The sequence below is a fragment of the Leptonychotes weddellii genome, chromosome 15 (assembly GCF_054177405.1).
Source record: "Leptonychotes weddellii isolate Sample4059 chromosome 15, ASM5417740v2, whole genome shotgun sequence".
NCBI classification, from domain to species: Eukaryota; Metazoa; Chordata; class Mammalia; order Carnivora; family Phocidae; genus Leptonychotes; species Leptonychotes weddellii.
This window is the reverse complement of record NC_138383.1, coordinates 51,288,856-51,304,227: the sequence shown is the minus strand read 5'-3', so window position 1 is coordinate 51,304,227 and position 15,372 is coordinate 51,288,856. Positions and strand designations below refer to the sequence as shown.

The 15,372-nt window shown below is 51.4% G+C and overlaps 1 protein-coding gene across 3 annotated transcripts in view; it reads right to left on the bottom strand.

Annotated features, from left to right (window-relative positions):
- ZZEF1 (zinc finger ZZ-type and EF-hand domain containing 1) overlaps positions 1–15,372 on the bottom strand; it is a 103,136-nt gene that overhangs the window by 36,527 nt on the left and 51,237 nt on the right. For all 3 annotated transcript variants that reach the window (XM_081805928.1, XM_081805929.1, XM_081805927.1), the window contains 9 exons: positions 14,355–14,503; positions 12,559–12,799; positions 10,171–10,250; positions 7,976–8,069; positions 6,440–6,908; positions 5,671–5,835; positions 2,485–2,604; positions 1,681–1,842; positions 152–281 (listed from right to left, as the gene is read on the bottom strand). In XM_081805928.1, the coding sequence (XP_081662054.1) occupies positions 152–281; positions 1,681–1,842; positions 2,485–2,604; positions 5,671–5,835; positions 6,440–6,908; positions 7,976–8,069; positions 10,171–10,250; positions 12,559–12,799; positions 14,355–14,503 (1,610 nt within the window). The remainder of the gene's footprint in view (positions 1–151; positions 282–1,680; positions 1,843–2,484; positions 2,605–5,670; positions 5,836–6,439; positions 6,909–7,975; positions 8,070–10,170; positions 10,251–12,558; positions 12,800–14,354; positions 14,504–15,372) is intronic.

Genomic DNA, 15,372 nt, shown 5'->3' with positions numbered 1-15,372 from the left:
TAGAGAGCAGTCAGCGACAGCTGCCTTCCCAGGAGGTGGACTAACCCCTGGGAACCCTCTGGAAGATAGCCCACTGGCATTCTCCCAGGCAGACTCTCCTCTCCAAACTCCCAGCCAATCACTTCAGATCACTCCAGCTGAGAGGTCTTACTTTCCTCTGCTTCTCTGGATCTTCCTGGGCTATTTTCTCATACCAGGCCTCAAACATGCCATCCTGACACTCATCCATCCATTCTGAGTTCTGCTTGGCATCAGCAAGCTCGTCTTCTTCACTCCACTGGCTGAAAGAAGCACACAAAGAGAGAAAAGGATACCTCTGCCAATACTCTAGGAAGAGCTGGGTAACAGGCTCTGTGTCCTACCGGCCTGACGGAGCATTTTCAAACTTCTGAGGGGAAGATGTGCATGTGGTTTCCAAAGCCCCAGGATCTGCGAGACTGTTGACAGAACATACCGTAGAGGGAGACGCCCTTTCCAGAGCGGACGACGACAGTGAGGAATTAGAGCCTGAGAGGTTGTATCTGCAGGTGTAACTCCCCGACAACCACGTGTGGTGAGCCTCCTCTGCGACTCTGGCAGCATCAGGACGAGGGGAGGCAGGAGGCCCCGGGGACTGGCTCCCCCCCAGCGGCTCTCAGGCCCTGACACTGCACTCAGCCCTGGTCCTCGGTCTCCTCAGTGCACACAGTGTCACACAGATAATCTCATGGGCTCCTTTCACAGGCAAAGTCACGAATTTCCATAATCTCAGTTTACAGTTTGTTCTAGCAACCGGAATTTTAAATATAAAAGGATTTGCTCAACCACAAATGCAAACTATTTACCAGCCAACCAACCAACACACACTTGTTGACTCCTGTGTCCCAACAGACTGCCGCCAGGCCTCCTTGCAGTCAGGAAGGGCGCTGGGCGCTGAGGAACCGGAGGTGGGCGGGGGCGGGGGGCCCTCCGGGACTACTTGGCGCAGGCACGGGCCCACACGCCCACCCCGGCTGTGTGCCAGGTCCGGGACACAGGAGACAGGTGTAGGTCTAGCCCCTCTTCCAGAATGCCCAGGATGTCTGAGAAAGTGAAATCTGCGGCAACACTGACCCACTAATTCCCCTGGTCCTGCCCCATGCCTTCCGTCTCTCGTTTCGTTCTTTCTTCTCCATGCACATGAGTAGCTGATAGGTAAGTGGACTCGAGCAGGGTGGAGAGACACTCATTACAAGTGGAAAGGAAAGAAAGTCCGCATACTATTTTTTCTCATATCTTAAGTCCTTATAATGTGCAAGAGGTTACAATGGCTAAAACCCCATATACACGTAACTGAAAAATAAAGAAAAGGATTCTCCGATTCAACAAGCTGGACTAGGGTCTCCAAAAATGCGGAGGATCCTCGTCCTCACAGTCCCATCACCACCACCTTCCACACACTTCCACGCACCAGACACTGTTGTCAACCCTGAGAAACACAATTCATTTACCCTTCACAATGATCCTATGAGGTAGGTAACATTACTATCCTCCAGGCGTAAGAAGGAGGAAACGGAGGCACAGCGGGTACGAATGAGTGTCCCAAGGTCACCCGACCGAGCCGTGGCAGAGCCAGGATGCACTACGGGGAGTCTAATGCCAGCAACCGGGCCCTGAACTCCTCTGCTCCGGGCACTGCGGGGTGCGGGACTGGGTTCTTACCTGATCACACTGTCGTGCACGCTTATATTTTCTTGCGACATCTTCATGAGGAGATGTGGTAACTGAATGTCCACAAAGAAGGTGAGATCGGCGGGTTCCCAGCCCATATCCAGAAGATGGAGCAGGGCTGTCTGCACACAGGACAAGGCAGGCAGCAAGGACCTAAGGAGCCCATGAGGTGCGAGTTATCGAGGCTGCCATCCCCAGCGGGACGGCACAGACGGCACACGATGCAAGCGAGAACCCGGTGTGCCTGCAGGTGAGAGCAGCCTCCCCACGCTCCACACAAGCCCCCCTCCAAGGGCAGCTGGGCAAGAGTCCCGGAAGCACGACGTGAGGTGTCCGCCATGCCCGCCTCGGGGCATTCTGTGGTTAAGGACAGAGCGTAAAAATCACGACCCGATAAGCAGCCCGTCCCAAATTAGCGCAGGTCATTCCTTCAGCGCGGACGGAGAGGAAGATCGTCCGACTTAAGGTTTCTGTCTAAACCACCCATGGGGGATGATACTGGGGAATGGCTTCACACCCAAGTCTTAAAACTGCACATAACCCACGGAAAACTGAAAAGGACAGGTCGCACGTTCTTACATAAGCCAAGAACCATCCCCTTGAAAAAGGACACAGCACACAGAAAAAAGGCTGGGACCAAGTATCTGAGCAAGTTCGCGCGAGCAATTAGCGCTAGACGGTAACGTCAGGGATCATCGTTTTCTTTTCCACATCCTCAACACCGAACGTGTATTTCCCCTAAGGTCAGCAAAAATAGAGACATGTGTTCTCTAGAGATGATGAAGTGGTAAGTACCTGTCGCTGATGCTGCTAAATCCTTTAACCGCTTTGACCAGAAACAGAACGAACTGGTGGTAAGTGTCTCGAATCTCCTTGTGCAGACTTGCGCCACAGCCCTCCAAGTGCGCGAAATAACTAGATACAGAGAAAAGCACTGATGGCTTAATTGCCCACACAGCACGGACTTCACGGTCGTGATTCCCTCCGCAAAACAGAGCCCAGCAGCTGAGCAAAGTGGCGCGGAGGCCGGAGTCAGCGTGAGCACGTGACTCCAGGGGGTGGCAGCGCAGCAGCAAGGATCCACCTGCCGGGCCAGGAGTGAGGGAAGGCAAGGACTTCTCCTTCTTGGGTAATCTGACCCGCCCCCCCGACCTTCACCGCAGCCAGGCCCCTCGGCCCTGCCCACCCTCCCCTCCCCAGTGACCTCAGCACCAAGCTCGCTGCCTCTCCCACCTCGACGCTTGTCCCCTGGGAGACTTCAAGACCCACGGGAACGATGCCCGGGCGCCTCTGCCATGGTCACCTCCAGCCTTCTTCGGACCTCGTCACCACAGTGACGGCAGGACTTCTGAAATCCTGACTGGATTCAGAGCGTCCTGCTCTGCCCCCCGCCCCAACAACAGTGACTTCCGCCCCAAGGAACCCCAACCTGTGACGCTGCCTCAGGGCGCTGGCAGCCCGGCTGAGATCCCGCGGCCCCTCACCGCCACCTCACCCGAGCAACCGCCAACTCCCTGCTGCCTCCTCCCTCCACAGACTGGCCTGCGAGAGCTTACACCGGTATCCAAACAGCACAGTGCTGCTGGAGGAAACAGCACGCATCGGGCTGACGGGCGCCACGTTCAACTCATGACCACGATTCTCAAAGAAGCACTCAGAGCGCTCAGCCAGTCAGACTGGCTTTCTCACCTTGCGTTACCGTTTCAACCCTTCGTGCCTCTCCTTAAACTGCCACGACTTCTCCTAGCCCTTCACTTTTAGCTGGGACTACGCGATTTTCATTTTAAAAAGCAGAAAGATCACACAGAGGCCCCCATCTCTGCACCACCAAACCGACCAACCGGTCTGCCCCTCCATGCGCACCATGCTGCTCGGGCCGCCACAGACGGTCCCCCGGCTCTGTGCAAACCAACCCTGTGCGTCTGCACCTGCCATGCGATGGGCCCTCTCTTCCTGCATCAAGTGTGTGTCAGGACTGATGCTTTCCCACCAGCATATGAAATGCACTAACACCTTATCTTAAAAACCCTCAGCTGAGCCCATGTCCCCTGCAATTCTGCCTTTTCCTCTCTGTACCACTCTAAAACCAAGGATCTTGAAATGATGGTCTGTGGTCTCTCCCTCCCTTTGCCCCCCCCACCCCATTTTCCTCTCCACCCAGTCCAGCTGGGCCTTCAGCCCCCTGGCCCCCGCAGGACTGCAGACAAATCCAGTGTGGCGCCACCTCCCACATCAGCATTTGACACAACGGACACATTCCTCTCTTGGCTTCTAGGACCCCGTCATCCCCTGGATTTCGCTCTTGATGGCTACCCCTTCGTGATCTCCTTAGTTGACCCCTCTTCCTCTGCCTGAGCTCTGAATAAGAGGTGCCCCTCAGGCTCAGTCTTGAGCCCATTCTTGTCCATCTCTAAGCTCTTTCTTGATCATCCAGTCTCATGGCTGTAAAGATCATCCGCATGCTGACAGCATCCAAACTCTATCCCTAGCCCTGGCTTCTTTCCAGAACCTCAGACACTTACCTTTACTCCCTGGATACCATTACTTGAATGTGAAAAAAGCAGGTCTAATTTAACATACCAGAGCAAAGTCTGATTTTCGCCCCAATCTGTTTCCTCCATTCTCTTCCCCTCAGTAAAATCTGTCACAATCCACCAACTGCTGTAGCCAACATCCAGCAGGCCCTTCCTCACGGTTCCTTCCGCCCAATCCATTGTGCGTCCCGGTGACTCTACCTCCAAAGCAGATCCTGAGGGCCCTCCTTTCTCTCCATCTCCAGGACCATTCCAGGGTCCAGAGCCTGCCACTGCCCGCCTGGCCGACTGCACCGTCTCCCGACTACTTTGCTTCCGTCCACGCTTTCCCACAGAGTAGCCAGAAGTGACTTTCATAAATGTAACAGTGTGTTCCTCCTGGGCTTGGGATTCCCCACGGGTCTCCCACCTACAACTCAGTATGAAATCCAAACACCTTAAACCCCGTCCTACAAAGATCGGCATCATCTGAGCCCCGACTCATCTCCTGAGCTGGTCTCCTGCCATCCCCTCTCACTCAGGCACGCCGGTTTTCGTTCTGTTCCTGGGGCCAAGCCCTCACCCCAGGGCCTCTGCGCTGTTCCTTCTGCATTCAGTGCTCTTCCTTCTGAGCTCACTGGTCATTCATCTCTTGGTTTACAGGCTGACTTCTCAGCCCCGCTCCCTGAACACGCAAACTACATCACTCTGTTGGAGGTCACCACACGCCTGGGATGGACACATTACATAGATGGAGGAATGGATGGATTTCTCTCATCATCCGTCTCTCCTCAATAGAATACAAGCTCCAGTAGGCATACCTGGGTAGCTCAGGGGGTGAAGCGTCTGCCTTTGGCTCAGGTCATGATCCTGGAGTCCTGGGATTGAGCCCCTTGTTGGGTTCCCCACTTGGTGGGGAGTCAGCTTCTCCCTCTCCCTCTGCCCCTCCCCCCTGCTTGTGTGCATGCACCCTCTCTCTCTCAAATAAATAAAATCTTTCAAAAAAAAAAAAAAGCAATACAAGCCCCATTAGAACGAGACTCTTGTCTGCCTCATCCACTGCTGCACATCCATCGCCTAGCACAGTGCCTGACATCGTCAACGCTCAGGAAGGAGTTGTTCAGTGGCTATCAGAACCACGTTGTGAGGTACTCAGATTAATGTCCTCACTGTAAATGAAAATTAAATTTAGTTCACAGCTTCCAGAAGCCACCTGATGGATATGGGTACACAGGGAACACAATCCTCACTGTCTGGTAAAACAAAGCTGAGAAACTCATCAGGAGAAATAAACAAGATTTCTGGCATTTACTTACTAGAAAGAACCCGTTTCTCCTTAGGATGAGAGAACTGACCAAAAACAAATTTGCATCCTACACGGAAATAACAGTTACTAATTAAAGACAACTAGGGTTTCTTTACAATTGCCCGGGCCTGTTTTCCTTGCAGATGTGTGATTTGTACTTACTTGGTAAACTCTTTCTGGCAGGTGAGGAGCTCCAACAGGAAGAGTATGTATGGCGGATGGAAGCAGTGAGGCTGTCCGAGGGACTCTGAGCAATACTGAACGATCCTCAGGACTTCGAGGACACTCTGCGCCTGGGCTCTCCTCAAGGCAAGAACCTTTACGACACTGCAGACAGAGGTCAAGTCAGGCACAGCAAGAGAGCTCGAGCTGGTGCTACGGCAGCCGCAGGAGCGTCACTCTGGAGGGGGACCTGGCCCCGCTGGCTCCTGTCCGTCAGTGCTCAGCGGCAACAGGCACAGCTCACAAACAGCCCAGAAGCCGGACACCCCAAACTCGCAAATTCAGGAACTGGAAAGGGACTCTGATCTTTTTACTGCCCCACGGAGACGAAGCTTTAATTCTTAGGGCAGGAAATTATTAAAACATGTAATACTTCCAGACACGCAGACCCGCTGACAGATAATTTTGTCAGAAAATCTCAAATCCTAAGTTTCTCCCAGGATTAATGTAAGACACATTTATAAATGACAGCTACCAAAACCAATGTTTCTTTTTTTAATCCTGGTGTACATTACTGAGATCTAATTTACATACCGTGTAATGTACAAGCCTTCAGTATTTTCAGTAAGAAAATACTTCTTAAAAGAAAAAAGTAACCACCCAATTTTGTCTTCACCGTTCTAACACAAATCTTGACCTCTCCTTCAAGTACTCCTTGCTCACTTGGACTTCGTGAACGCTGAGTACGGGGAGGGCACTGGCGGCTCACCTCTCGTGGGAGAGGGACTGGTCCTTGATGAAGTCCAGGACATCCTTCAGCACGGGGTACTTCTCCTTCACTGTGGGCGCTGGCCTCGCCTCCTCCACGGACCGGAAGGAGAGCAGCCTGAGTCGGCCTCGGGTGAAGGGAGGCCGCCGGGCGGGGGTAGAAGGTGACGAGGGCTCTTCGGCGGCGGCAGAGGACACCTCGGCGGCAGGGGGCCCGCTGCTGGGTGGCAGCTTCGGCTGCACGTCCGAGCCAAGACCCCCAACGCCCGCAGCAAGGGCGCCCGCTTCCACGGGAGACACGGGGGCCTGGAAATGCTCCTCCACCACAGAGCTCGTCCTCGGGCGCTTGTCCCGTGGCTGGAGGTGATCCGTTTCATCTGCAGCCACCAACCTGTCACAGCTTCCTTTTGAACTCACTCCCACGGGCAAAAATCTCAGTAACAGGAGGCTCTTCTGAATACACTCTTTTGCTAAATGCAGAAAGCAAGGAAGGTAATGAAAAAAGGTCAAAATTCAATTTACTGCTTACTTTTGGAGAGAAAATAATCTCTTTAAACTCCACAATTTTGGACAAGAAATACCTCCATTAATAAAGTGACATATATCTCCCTCTGCCCCTCACCCTGTTCTCATGCTCTCTCTCACTCTATCTTTAAAAAGAAATTTAAAAAAAATAAAGTGACATACACATCTTCTGAAGAAAATAAACTCTTATGTCATTATACAAATCAAAATCTTCCCAGCACTGTCAGTACACTTAAAAGGAAGTTTTCTTGTGGACATTTTTTTTTTTTTAAGATTTTATTTATTTATTTATTCGAGAGAGAGAGTGAGAAAGGGAGGGGGGAGAGAAAGAGTGCACTCCAGTGAGGGGAGGGGCAGAGGGAGGGGCAGAGACTCTCGAGTGGACTCCCCACTAAGCGCAGAGCCCCACACAGGATGCGATCCCAGGGCCCTGAGATCACGACCTGAGCCGAAATCAAGAGTCAGCTGCTCAACTGACTGAACCATCCAGGTGCCCCTATGGTGGATATTTCAAACATACAGAGAGAAAAGACTATGAGGACCCCATCACGTACCCCTGACCCTGCCCAAGGCCAGTCTCGTTTCACCAGCCACCCCCTCCCTGGACTATTTCCATGCAGATTGCAGGGATCACACTATTTCATCTAAAAACTTCACATTTCTCTAAAATAGCAAGTTTTTAACATAACCATGATATCACTAATTCCTTAATCTCACTGAACATTCACTGACAGCACACTTTAAAAACAACAAAAGGGGCGCCTGGGTGGCTCAGTCAGCGAAGCGTCTGCCTTCGGCTCAGGTCATGATCCCAGGGTCCTGGGATCGAGCCCCACATCGGGCTTCCTGCTCCGCGGGAGGCCTGCTTCTCCCTCTCCCTCTGCCCCTCCCCCAGCTTGTGCGCTCTCCCTCTCTCTCTCTCTCACTTTCTCTCTCTCAAATAAATAAAATCATCTCGAAGACGGGTCACCAGTTTCCTAGGGAGTGTAAACAGAAGGCTCGGCACACTCACCCAGGCTCTCGGGGTTCACCTCAGCCGCTTCCGACCCATGCTTTTCTTCTGCCTCGTTCCCCAGGTTTATCAGGGACTTCTGCTTCATCTCCAACTGGGGGGAGAGTTTGAGCCACACAATTACAGTGTCCAGGCAGGGCCACGGCACACAGCATGACATCACGGAGAACTGTTACAATTACTGTCCAACTCTCGAGGACACAGACCTCAGCTGTTTTTGTTTGTCCTACAAGTAATCCAGGCTTTGAAGCTGTCTAACAGTATGTCCGCAACACTGCCTTCTTTCCAACTATGCCTTGTTTGGGAGGGGATTGTAACCCTGATCCCATTACTTAAAAAATCGGGGCACACGGGTGGCTCAGTTGGTTAAGCGTCCAACTCTTGATTTCAGCTCAGGTCGTGATCTCAGGGTCCTGAGATCGAGTCCTGCATCGGGCTCTGTGCTCAGTGCAGAGTCTGCTTCTCCCTCTCCCTCTGCTCCTCCCCCTCCCCCGCACTTGTGCGCGCTCTCTCTCTCTCTCAAATAAAGAAATAAAATCTTTAAACAAAACGTAGAACATTGGAGCTGGAAGGGCCCTTATCCAAAGCCGACCTAGCACGGACAAAGAAGTGGAGGTCTAGAGAAATGAAGGGTCTTGCTAGGGTTACGCACCCAGTTTGCTGCAGAAGTTGGACCAAAATTCCATCTCTACTCTACCCTGTGTGAGGGGATGCTTGCACGTGATGCTGGGCCTGCCAGGCAGAGAACAGCACTCCTAGTACCAGGGTAGGCAATGGTCACAGCGGGGGCCATGGTGCTGACAGCCCAGGCAGAAGGCCACGTCTGGGAGAGGAGGCTGGTGTCTTGTCCAGCTATCGGCAGTCGTCCCACACTAAACCAGAAGCGCGATCTACGCTGTGCCTCGTCAACTGCCAAGTCCTTTGAGTGCCTGTGGCAGTGAGTTTATCAGTCTTTTCCTCAGGCCACTACTACAGCTTTGGTTTCCCTCCACACACTGTTGTGACCCTCCTCACACCCTCCTGATGACAGTACCTTCTAGCTTCTCTTGAGAATCTGTTCACCAATGATTTGGAGCTACTCGGATCTCTGTTCCGACACGTCTGCTACATTCTCACAGGTTCCCTAACTCCTCCGGCTAGGCATCTCAGGTCACCTGTGTGTCCTCATACTCAGCATGTCCCAGAATGAATTCACACCCCCCCACCCCGCCCACTCCCAGCTCCAAGGCCATTTCCTCCCCCGTATGGTTAATGCTTCCACCGCCCAGCAAGTCCCCAAGCCGGGAACGTGGGAAGGGTCCTGGACACCACACCACTGCACACCACTCACACCAGCCACAGAACCTGACCATTCTACGCCCAGGAGCAGCCACCACGCTCACTGAAGAACCACAGCTGGTCTCCTGCTCTCAATCTCATTGCCTGTCCTCTCCAAGACTTAACGATTCCTCCCAATTACTACACAGTACTTAAGATGATTGTGAATATATGGACCATAATAATAATAACACATAGGGATTCAGCTCCATGCCTAAGAAAAATAAAAACGGTTCTCCTGAGTCTGATGGTCATCATTTCCAGGACTTTGAAGAACTTTACTACACATGTACGTACCTAACAGGACACAGATGTGGGTTGTGTGTAAACTTTACTCGTGGGTTCCCCTAGGACTTGCTTCTACTCGTCGTCACGTGTCAGCTGACCTCCTTCACTCACGGCAGGACAGCACCACGCACACCTCCCACACCGCGACGCCGCGTTACGCAGTAACACAACAGTCCCCTCTGCCCATCCTCCCACTCAAGGGCGCTCCGTCCCTCCGCTCCACGGCTGTCACAAGCGGCCACACAGAACCACTGTTCTGCAGCACAGCAGCCTCTCCCTGGAGAGCGGCCTGACCCCACCCAAGGCCGCCAGCGTCCGCCCCGTCGGAGAGGCCCCGCAGAGTGGCCCTGGGGCTACGGAAGGGCGTCTGGAGCTCACGGCCGCGACCTGTTTACTCCGAACGTCCTCAGCACCCACTACACTAGGACTTCAAGGGTTCTAAGTTATTTCAGAGCTTTTCACGCCACTGAACTTCAGTGAAAAACGAAACAAAACAAAACAAAAAACTCGAGAGCTGCTCACCGTAACTGCACACAACCATGGTGCGAAAACTCAAAATACGTAAGAATCGCATGCGAAGAAAATCTTACCATCCATATGCGAATCCCATCTGCCAAGCAATACACCTGTGCAAACTCCTCGCTCAGGGCTGTGTTGCCCCCACTTTTTACTGGGGAAAGGAGAGACGATGAGATTATACTCAGTTAACTCAATCAAGTACTGCAACTTTAAGCACAAAGTAACTTCTAAAACTCCTAACACAGAGAAAAAGTCTTTCCCCTGATGCTCACACCGTGCGGGTGGAACGAGGGAGGGATCAGTTAAGCCATAAACACCAGTAATGGGTTCTCTGTGTTACTACAAACTCACTTTTTTCAAGGGAACAGTATCTGAAATGGACACACTATTAAATGGAGTAAAATACTTAAAGTAAAAATACGAAAGTAAAATATCAAAAATATTAAAAGTAAAACGAAAAGTATTAAAAGTAGGTAAAAAATAATTATTAACATGAAAAAAGTTCACGGTATAAATTAAGTAAAAAAGATTGGTTTTGAAACAGTATAAGCACAAAATTATCTATTTAAAAAGACCATACGTATTAGAAACGTGACGGATATATATGATCTATACACAGATAGATACGCCATGTAAATATGCCTAGATAAAAAGCCCAGGTATATACACAGAAAAACGTTAACAGATGTGTTCTTGAAGTGGTGAGATTACAACTGACCGTTATCTTAAGCTTTCCTGTACTTTGTAGGTTTCCACGTGAATGGGTAATATTTTTATAATTAGAAAAGTAACAAAGAAGTTGTTTGTTTAAAGGAAACATCTCCTTTCTTGGCTCGTAAAAACTGGAGGATCACAGACTAGAAGAGCGCGCAGCTCTCCACAGAACCTCCGCGGCACCGACGAACAGCGCGAGGGCCACGGCCACACACGGGGGGAGGCGCTGGGCGCCCCCGCAGGCACTGGGAACGCAATGCTGAGAGAAACAGAGCTGGCTCTGCCCTCAGGCAGCTTACAGGCTAGTTGAAAAACTCCTCCCACGTACCTCTAATGCAAAAAGGTGAGCCATTTTTAGACATTTTTAGAGCTAGACAAGGCCCACCCCTCAAGGAGCTCCGCCTGGTAGGACCCAGAAAGAGCCCCTGAAGAACGGAGACCAGCTGTATCTCCAAAGCCCAGCGGTAGGTTATTCTAGAAACAACCTGTATTCAGGGAAGTTTCTAGTTCCCATATCAGACTGTATCTCTCTCCTGAAATTAAGGATGTGCTATCTGAACATGATCTGAAAAGGAGCTGGGGAGCCTGCCACCAGCCAGAAACTTTGTTTCTCAGCTTAAACTCACAAGGCTTTCATCTGCTCAGAGTTCCCGCAGGTAAAAAAAAGACTGTCCAGCTCTCTTACTATAATTTGATTATGAAAACATAAACTGGAATTTTTTTTTTTTTTCTTTAAACTTGGCAGGTCACCTGGTACCCCACCTCCTAGCAGAGACACAGTCTTCCACAGGACACTGGTTTTCATAAACCACTCATGCCTCAATGTAGGTTTTATTTATTTGAGCAGCTTCTTCAAGGAAATAGTAAGAATTGAGGGAGGAAGGATTCACTGAGATGTTTTAGAAACCAGGAAATAAACTCTGCGCTGTGCGAGCTAAACAACTGGGCGGTACGGGGCAGGAGTGACTGTCATTGGAATACTTACTAACAGCGGCAACCATCTGTGACCTGCTCTAATGGGGAAAGCACTGTTCCTGCTCAGCTCATCTGCACCATGAAAGCAACACACACCCTGCCAAAGTGCTTGGGAAAAGCCCTAGCTCCTCTTTACATAGGGTTTGAAAGGTTCTTCCCTTGAGAGATTACGGGGAGAGAGAGGCCCTCCCTCCTGTGGGTCCCACCGGCTGCCGGCTACACACACAGGACGCAGACGACATCTCGGGGGGATGCGAGGAACAGAAATGGTGAGGAGCAGGCTACCAACCAGGAAGCCTACAAAAGCTTTCAGTCTAAAGATAAGCGTGATTACGTTTCCCTCCTTGGTTATCAGCACACTGAATTACCAAAACAACTCAGGGTTTAACCAGCATTTCTTAGAATGTTCAAGCTACCAACTCCCGAGTTTACAGATAAGGGGACGAAGGCACAGAAAGCTTGTGTGAGTAACCTGAAGCTGCGCAACTTCTAGTTCTCGCCCAAGACTATAACCCAAGTGAGGGTCTCCTTCCCTTAAACTTCTTGGCAGTTTTCCACAAGGATTTTGGAGAAGGAAGTGACCTGCTGATCAGGAAACTCAAGGCTCCTTGCACACACGACAATCCACTAACTATAACTGGTCACGGATCTTCTGACTGGCAGAGTAGGACTTAACGAGATGAAGTCTACAGGCGTAGAGATATATTTCAAAATGTTAGAAACGTTCCCACTGGCCTTCGGATCAGAAGTATCCCTGTAATATAAGTTACCATATTTCTGCAGCTTCTCATACAAGCCTGGAGTGCGACACACCAGAGCGGCAAAGGTGGCGTTCACAGCTTGATCAATAGCAGAACCAGCAACTATATCTGTCTTTGGGGCCTGTTTTCTACATGCCTGTATGAATCCTTTGAAAAGTTCTGAAAATGGCCCACAGAAGTTCTGGGCAGGGTCTGACTGTGCAAACTCAAGAAGAAAGTGGTGGCAGGGGTCGTCGGGGATGTTCTTGACCTGGAACAAAACAACAAGAACACATCACGTTGAACCAAGTCATTCAGACAACCAAGTTCACCCGACACTGACTAGAACAAAGCATAAGGACAGAACAGGAAGCTTCAATCTACTGCAGAAACCAGAGACACGGCTTTAAAAACAAGGAAAACATAAATAAAACACTACACGCGTGAACACGAGTGGCACCGCAGAGGGAAAGGTGAGCGAGTGCCAAATGCCGGGAAGGGGAGCCCATACTGAGAGCCCCCGGGAGAGCTCCTGTCAGGCTGGGTGATGAGGAGAAGCCTCCTGGGGGGGTGCGGCTTCAGGCCGGACCCTGACAACTGAGCAGCTCTGGCCCCTGAGGAATAAAACCATTAGCAGAAGTGAAGTCCCAGCCGGGGAGCGGAGGGGTAAGGTGAAAGGAGACTGGACAGAGCCTCAACTGTCACACTGAGGGGCTTAGGCTCCACCCTGTGGGCAACAGGAGCCATTAATGGTGCTTGGCCACAGAAAATAACAAGATAATTCAGCAGTTAAAAAACCCTGGTAGGTCCCAATGTCCCAGTACAAGCGCAGGATGAGGGCCTGGAGAAAGATGTAGACGGGAGGAGCTGGGAGGAGCTGAACACCCCCAGGAGAATCCACAGGGCTGGCGGCGGACTGGGCAGGAGACGTGAGAACAAGCCGGGGCGCCGTGGCTCGGCGCCGAGGAAAACAAGAACGGTAGTGACAGCAGGGAGCAGCCAGAGGAGGGACACGACCACCTCTGAGTGAAGAGGAGTCGGGACACCGACATGGAACTACCCAACGAGAGGACGGGGACACGGGAGTGGAGCCCGGAGAAGCACCAGGGCTACGGGGCTGATGTTTCGGGAGGTTCTGCACAGATGTGACAGCAGAAGAGAGAAGACAGGATAGAGTCTTGGTGGGCTGCGGGGAAGGGGAGAGAGCCGAGTTAAGCCTCCTCTCTAGGGAAGGAAGAACAGGAGAGGCCCACTGAGGAGGCAGGGCCGCAGTGGAGGTCAAGAGAAGACAGTGGGCTGTCACGGAGCCAAAGGAACAGAGGCTCTGAAGGAGCCAAATTTAACAGAGGTCAAGGGGGGAGGCTGAGGAAGAGCCCCAGGATTCTCAGCTACCCACGGAGTGACGTGGGCGAGGGAGGGAGGAAGAGTGGTAGAGCAGAGACGGAGGCAAAGGGGACGGCAAAGAGGCAGCAAACAACTTGTCCAGCTCATGAGACACCGTAAGCCGAGGGAACATGCCGCTGTTCCACAGAGAACACAAAGTGCGCACAAATCGTTTACTCTGACAGCTGACTCAGCGGCTGCTAGATACACACTCAACTGGCTTATTCAGCAACTGGGCCAGATTTCCTGAGCACCAACAACATGTCTCGCCGGCCCCTGGGGCACTCGGTGTGGACACCACGTGAACAAGGGATGGCACCTGCCTTCAGGGCGCTAAGAGCTGAGTGGGGGTGAGGACGCAAAGACAAGGGCTCATGGTGGAAGCAGCAGCCATCAGCAAACGGACTCCATGCCAGGTGGAAAGACGCCGCAAGCGTAAATACCTCCTTACTATCCTGGTGTGGGGGAGTGGGCCAGCTCGCTGCTAATCCCAACTCTGGACTCAGCTGATGCCTAAAGACAGGTTTCCACAGCGGGGAGTTCAGGACCGACGCCATTTTTGCGGGAGGCACTGCCATGTCACTTCCAAACTCTGGAAAGAGAAGAAGGCTTGTGAGAGCCCTGTGTCTTCCCCGCGGCACTGAAGAGCCTGTGGGCAATCTGAGGACGTGCGGGGGACCCACCCCCATTTCCCAGCACACTAGCACACACCCCGGATGCACCCCCGCCACAAGGGCGCCCTAAGGCGCTGCCCTTCTGTGGGACAGCCTCGGTCACGGGCACTTCTGCAATTCCTGTCAGTGCAGGAGATGAAGCGAGGTGAGGACCACCGCCAGGGAACAACCGGAGACCGGGCACAAGTGTTTAGTGGGGGAAATGTTCGCAATTTGTAAACTTAAGTTTGTAAAAAAAAAAAAAAAAACAAGAAGAATTAAATACCCACCCACACGTGTTTATGAACGGACATAAAAAAAGACTAGATGGGAATACATTAAAATATTAGTAAGAGTTCATTCTGGGTGTTAGCACTAGGAATGGCTTTTCTCCTCGATCTTTCTCCGTTACGCAACTCCCATGATATTTTCCTTTTACATTCAGAAAAACTCAAGAAATGAAATAGAAACAAAACACAGTAGGAAGTTTTATTCTATAATTCTTGTTTCTCGGGTGCATTTAATAACTAAGTTGAAGAAATCACTTTAAGACAAAATCCACTCTCCTGTATTTAACATAAATAGTCACGTGGTTAAAGGATACTGGTAAATTTATTCCATTTCTGCCTTCCAAATTTCACTAACAAAATGAAGATGACCAAGGCCATCCTCCAGACAGGGCATCCTCAACACCCCCTGGGATGTGTTCCAAAGTCCACGTTGAGACACTTTACGGCCACGGCACCGAGCGGTCTATGCTGCGGTCTGGTGTGGTCTGCAGGCCTGCGAGGGCACCCCGTCCATACCT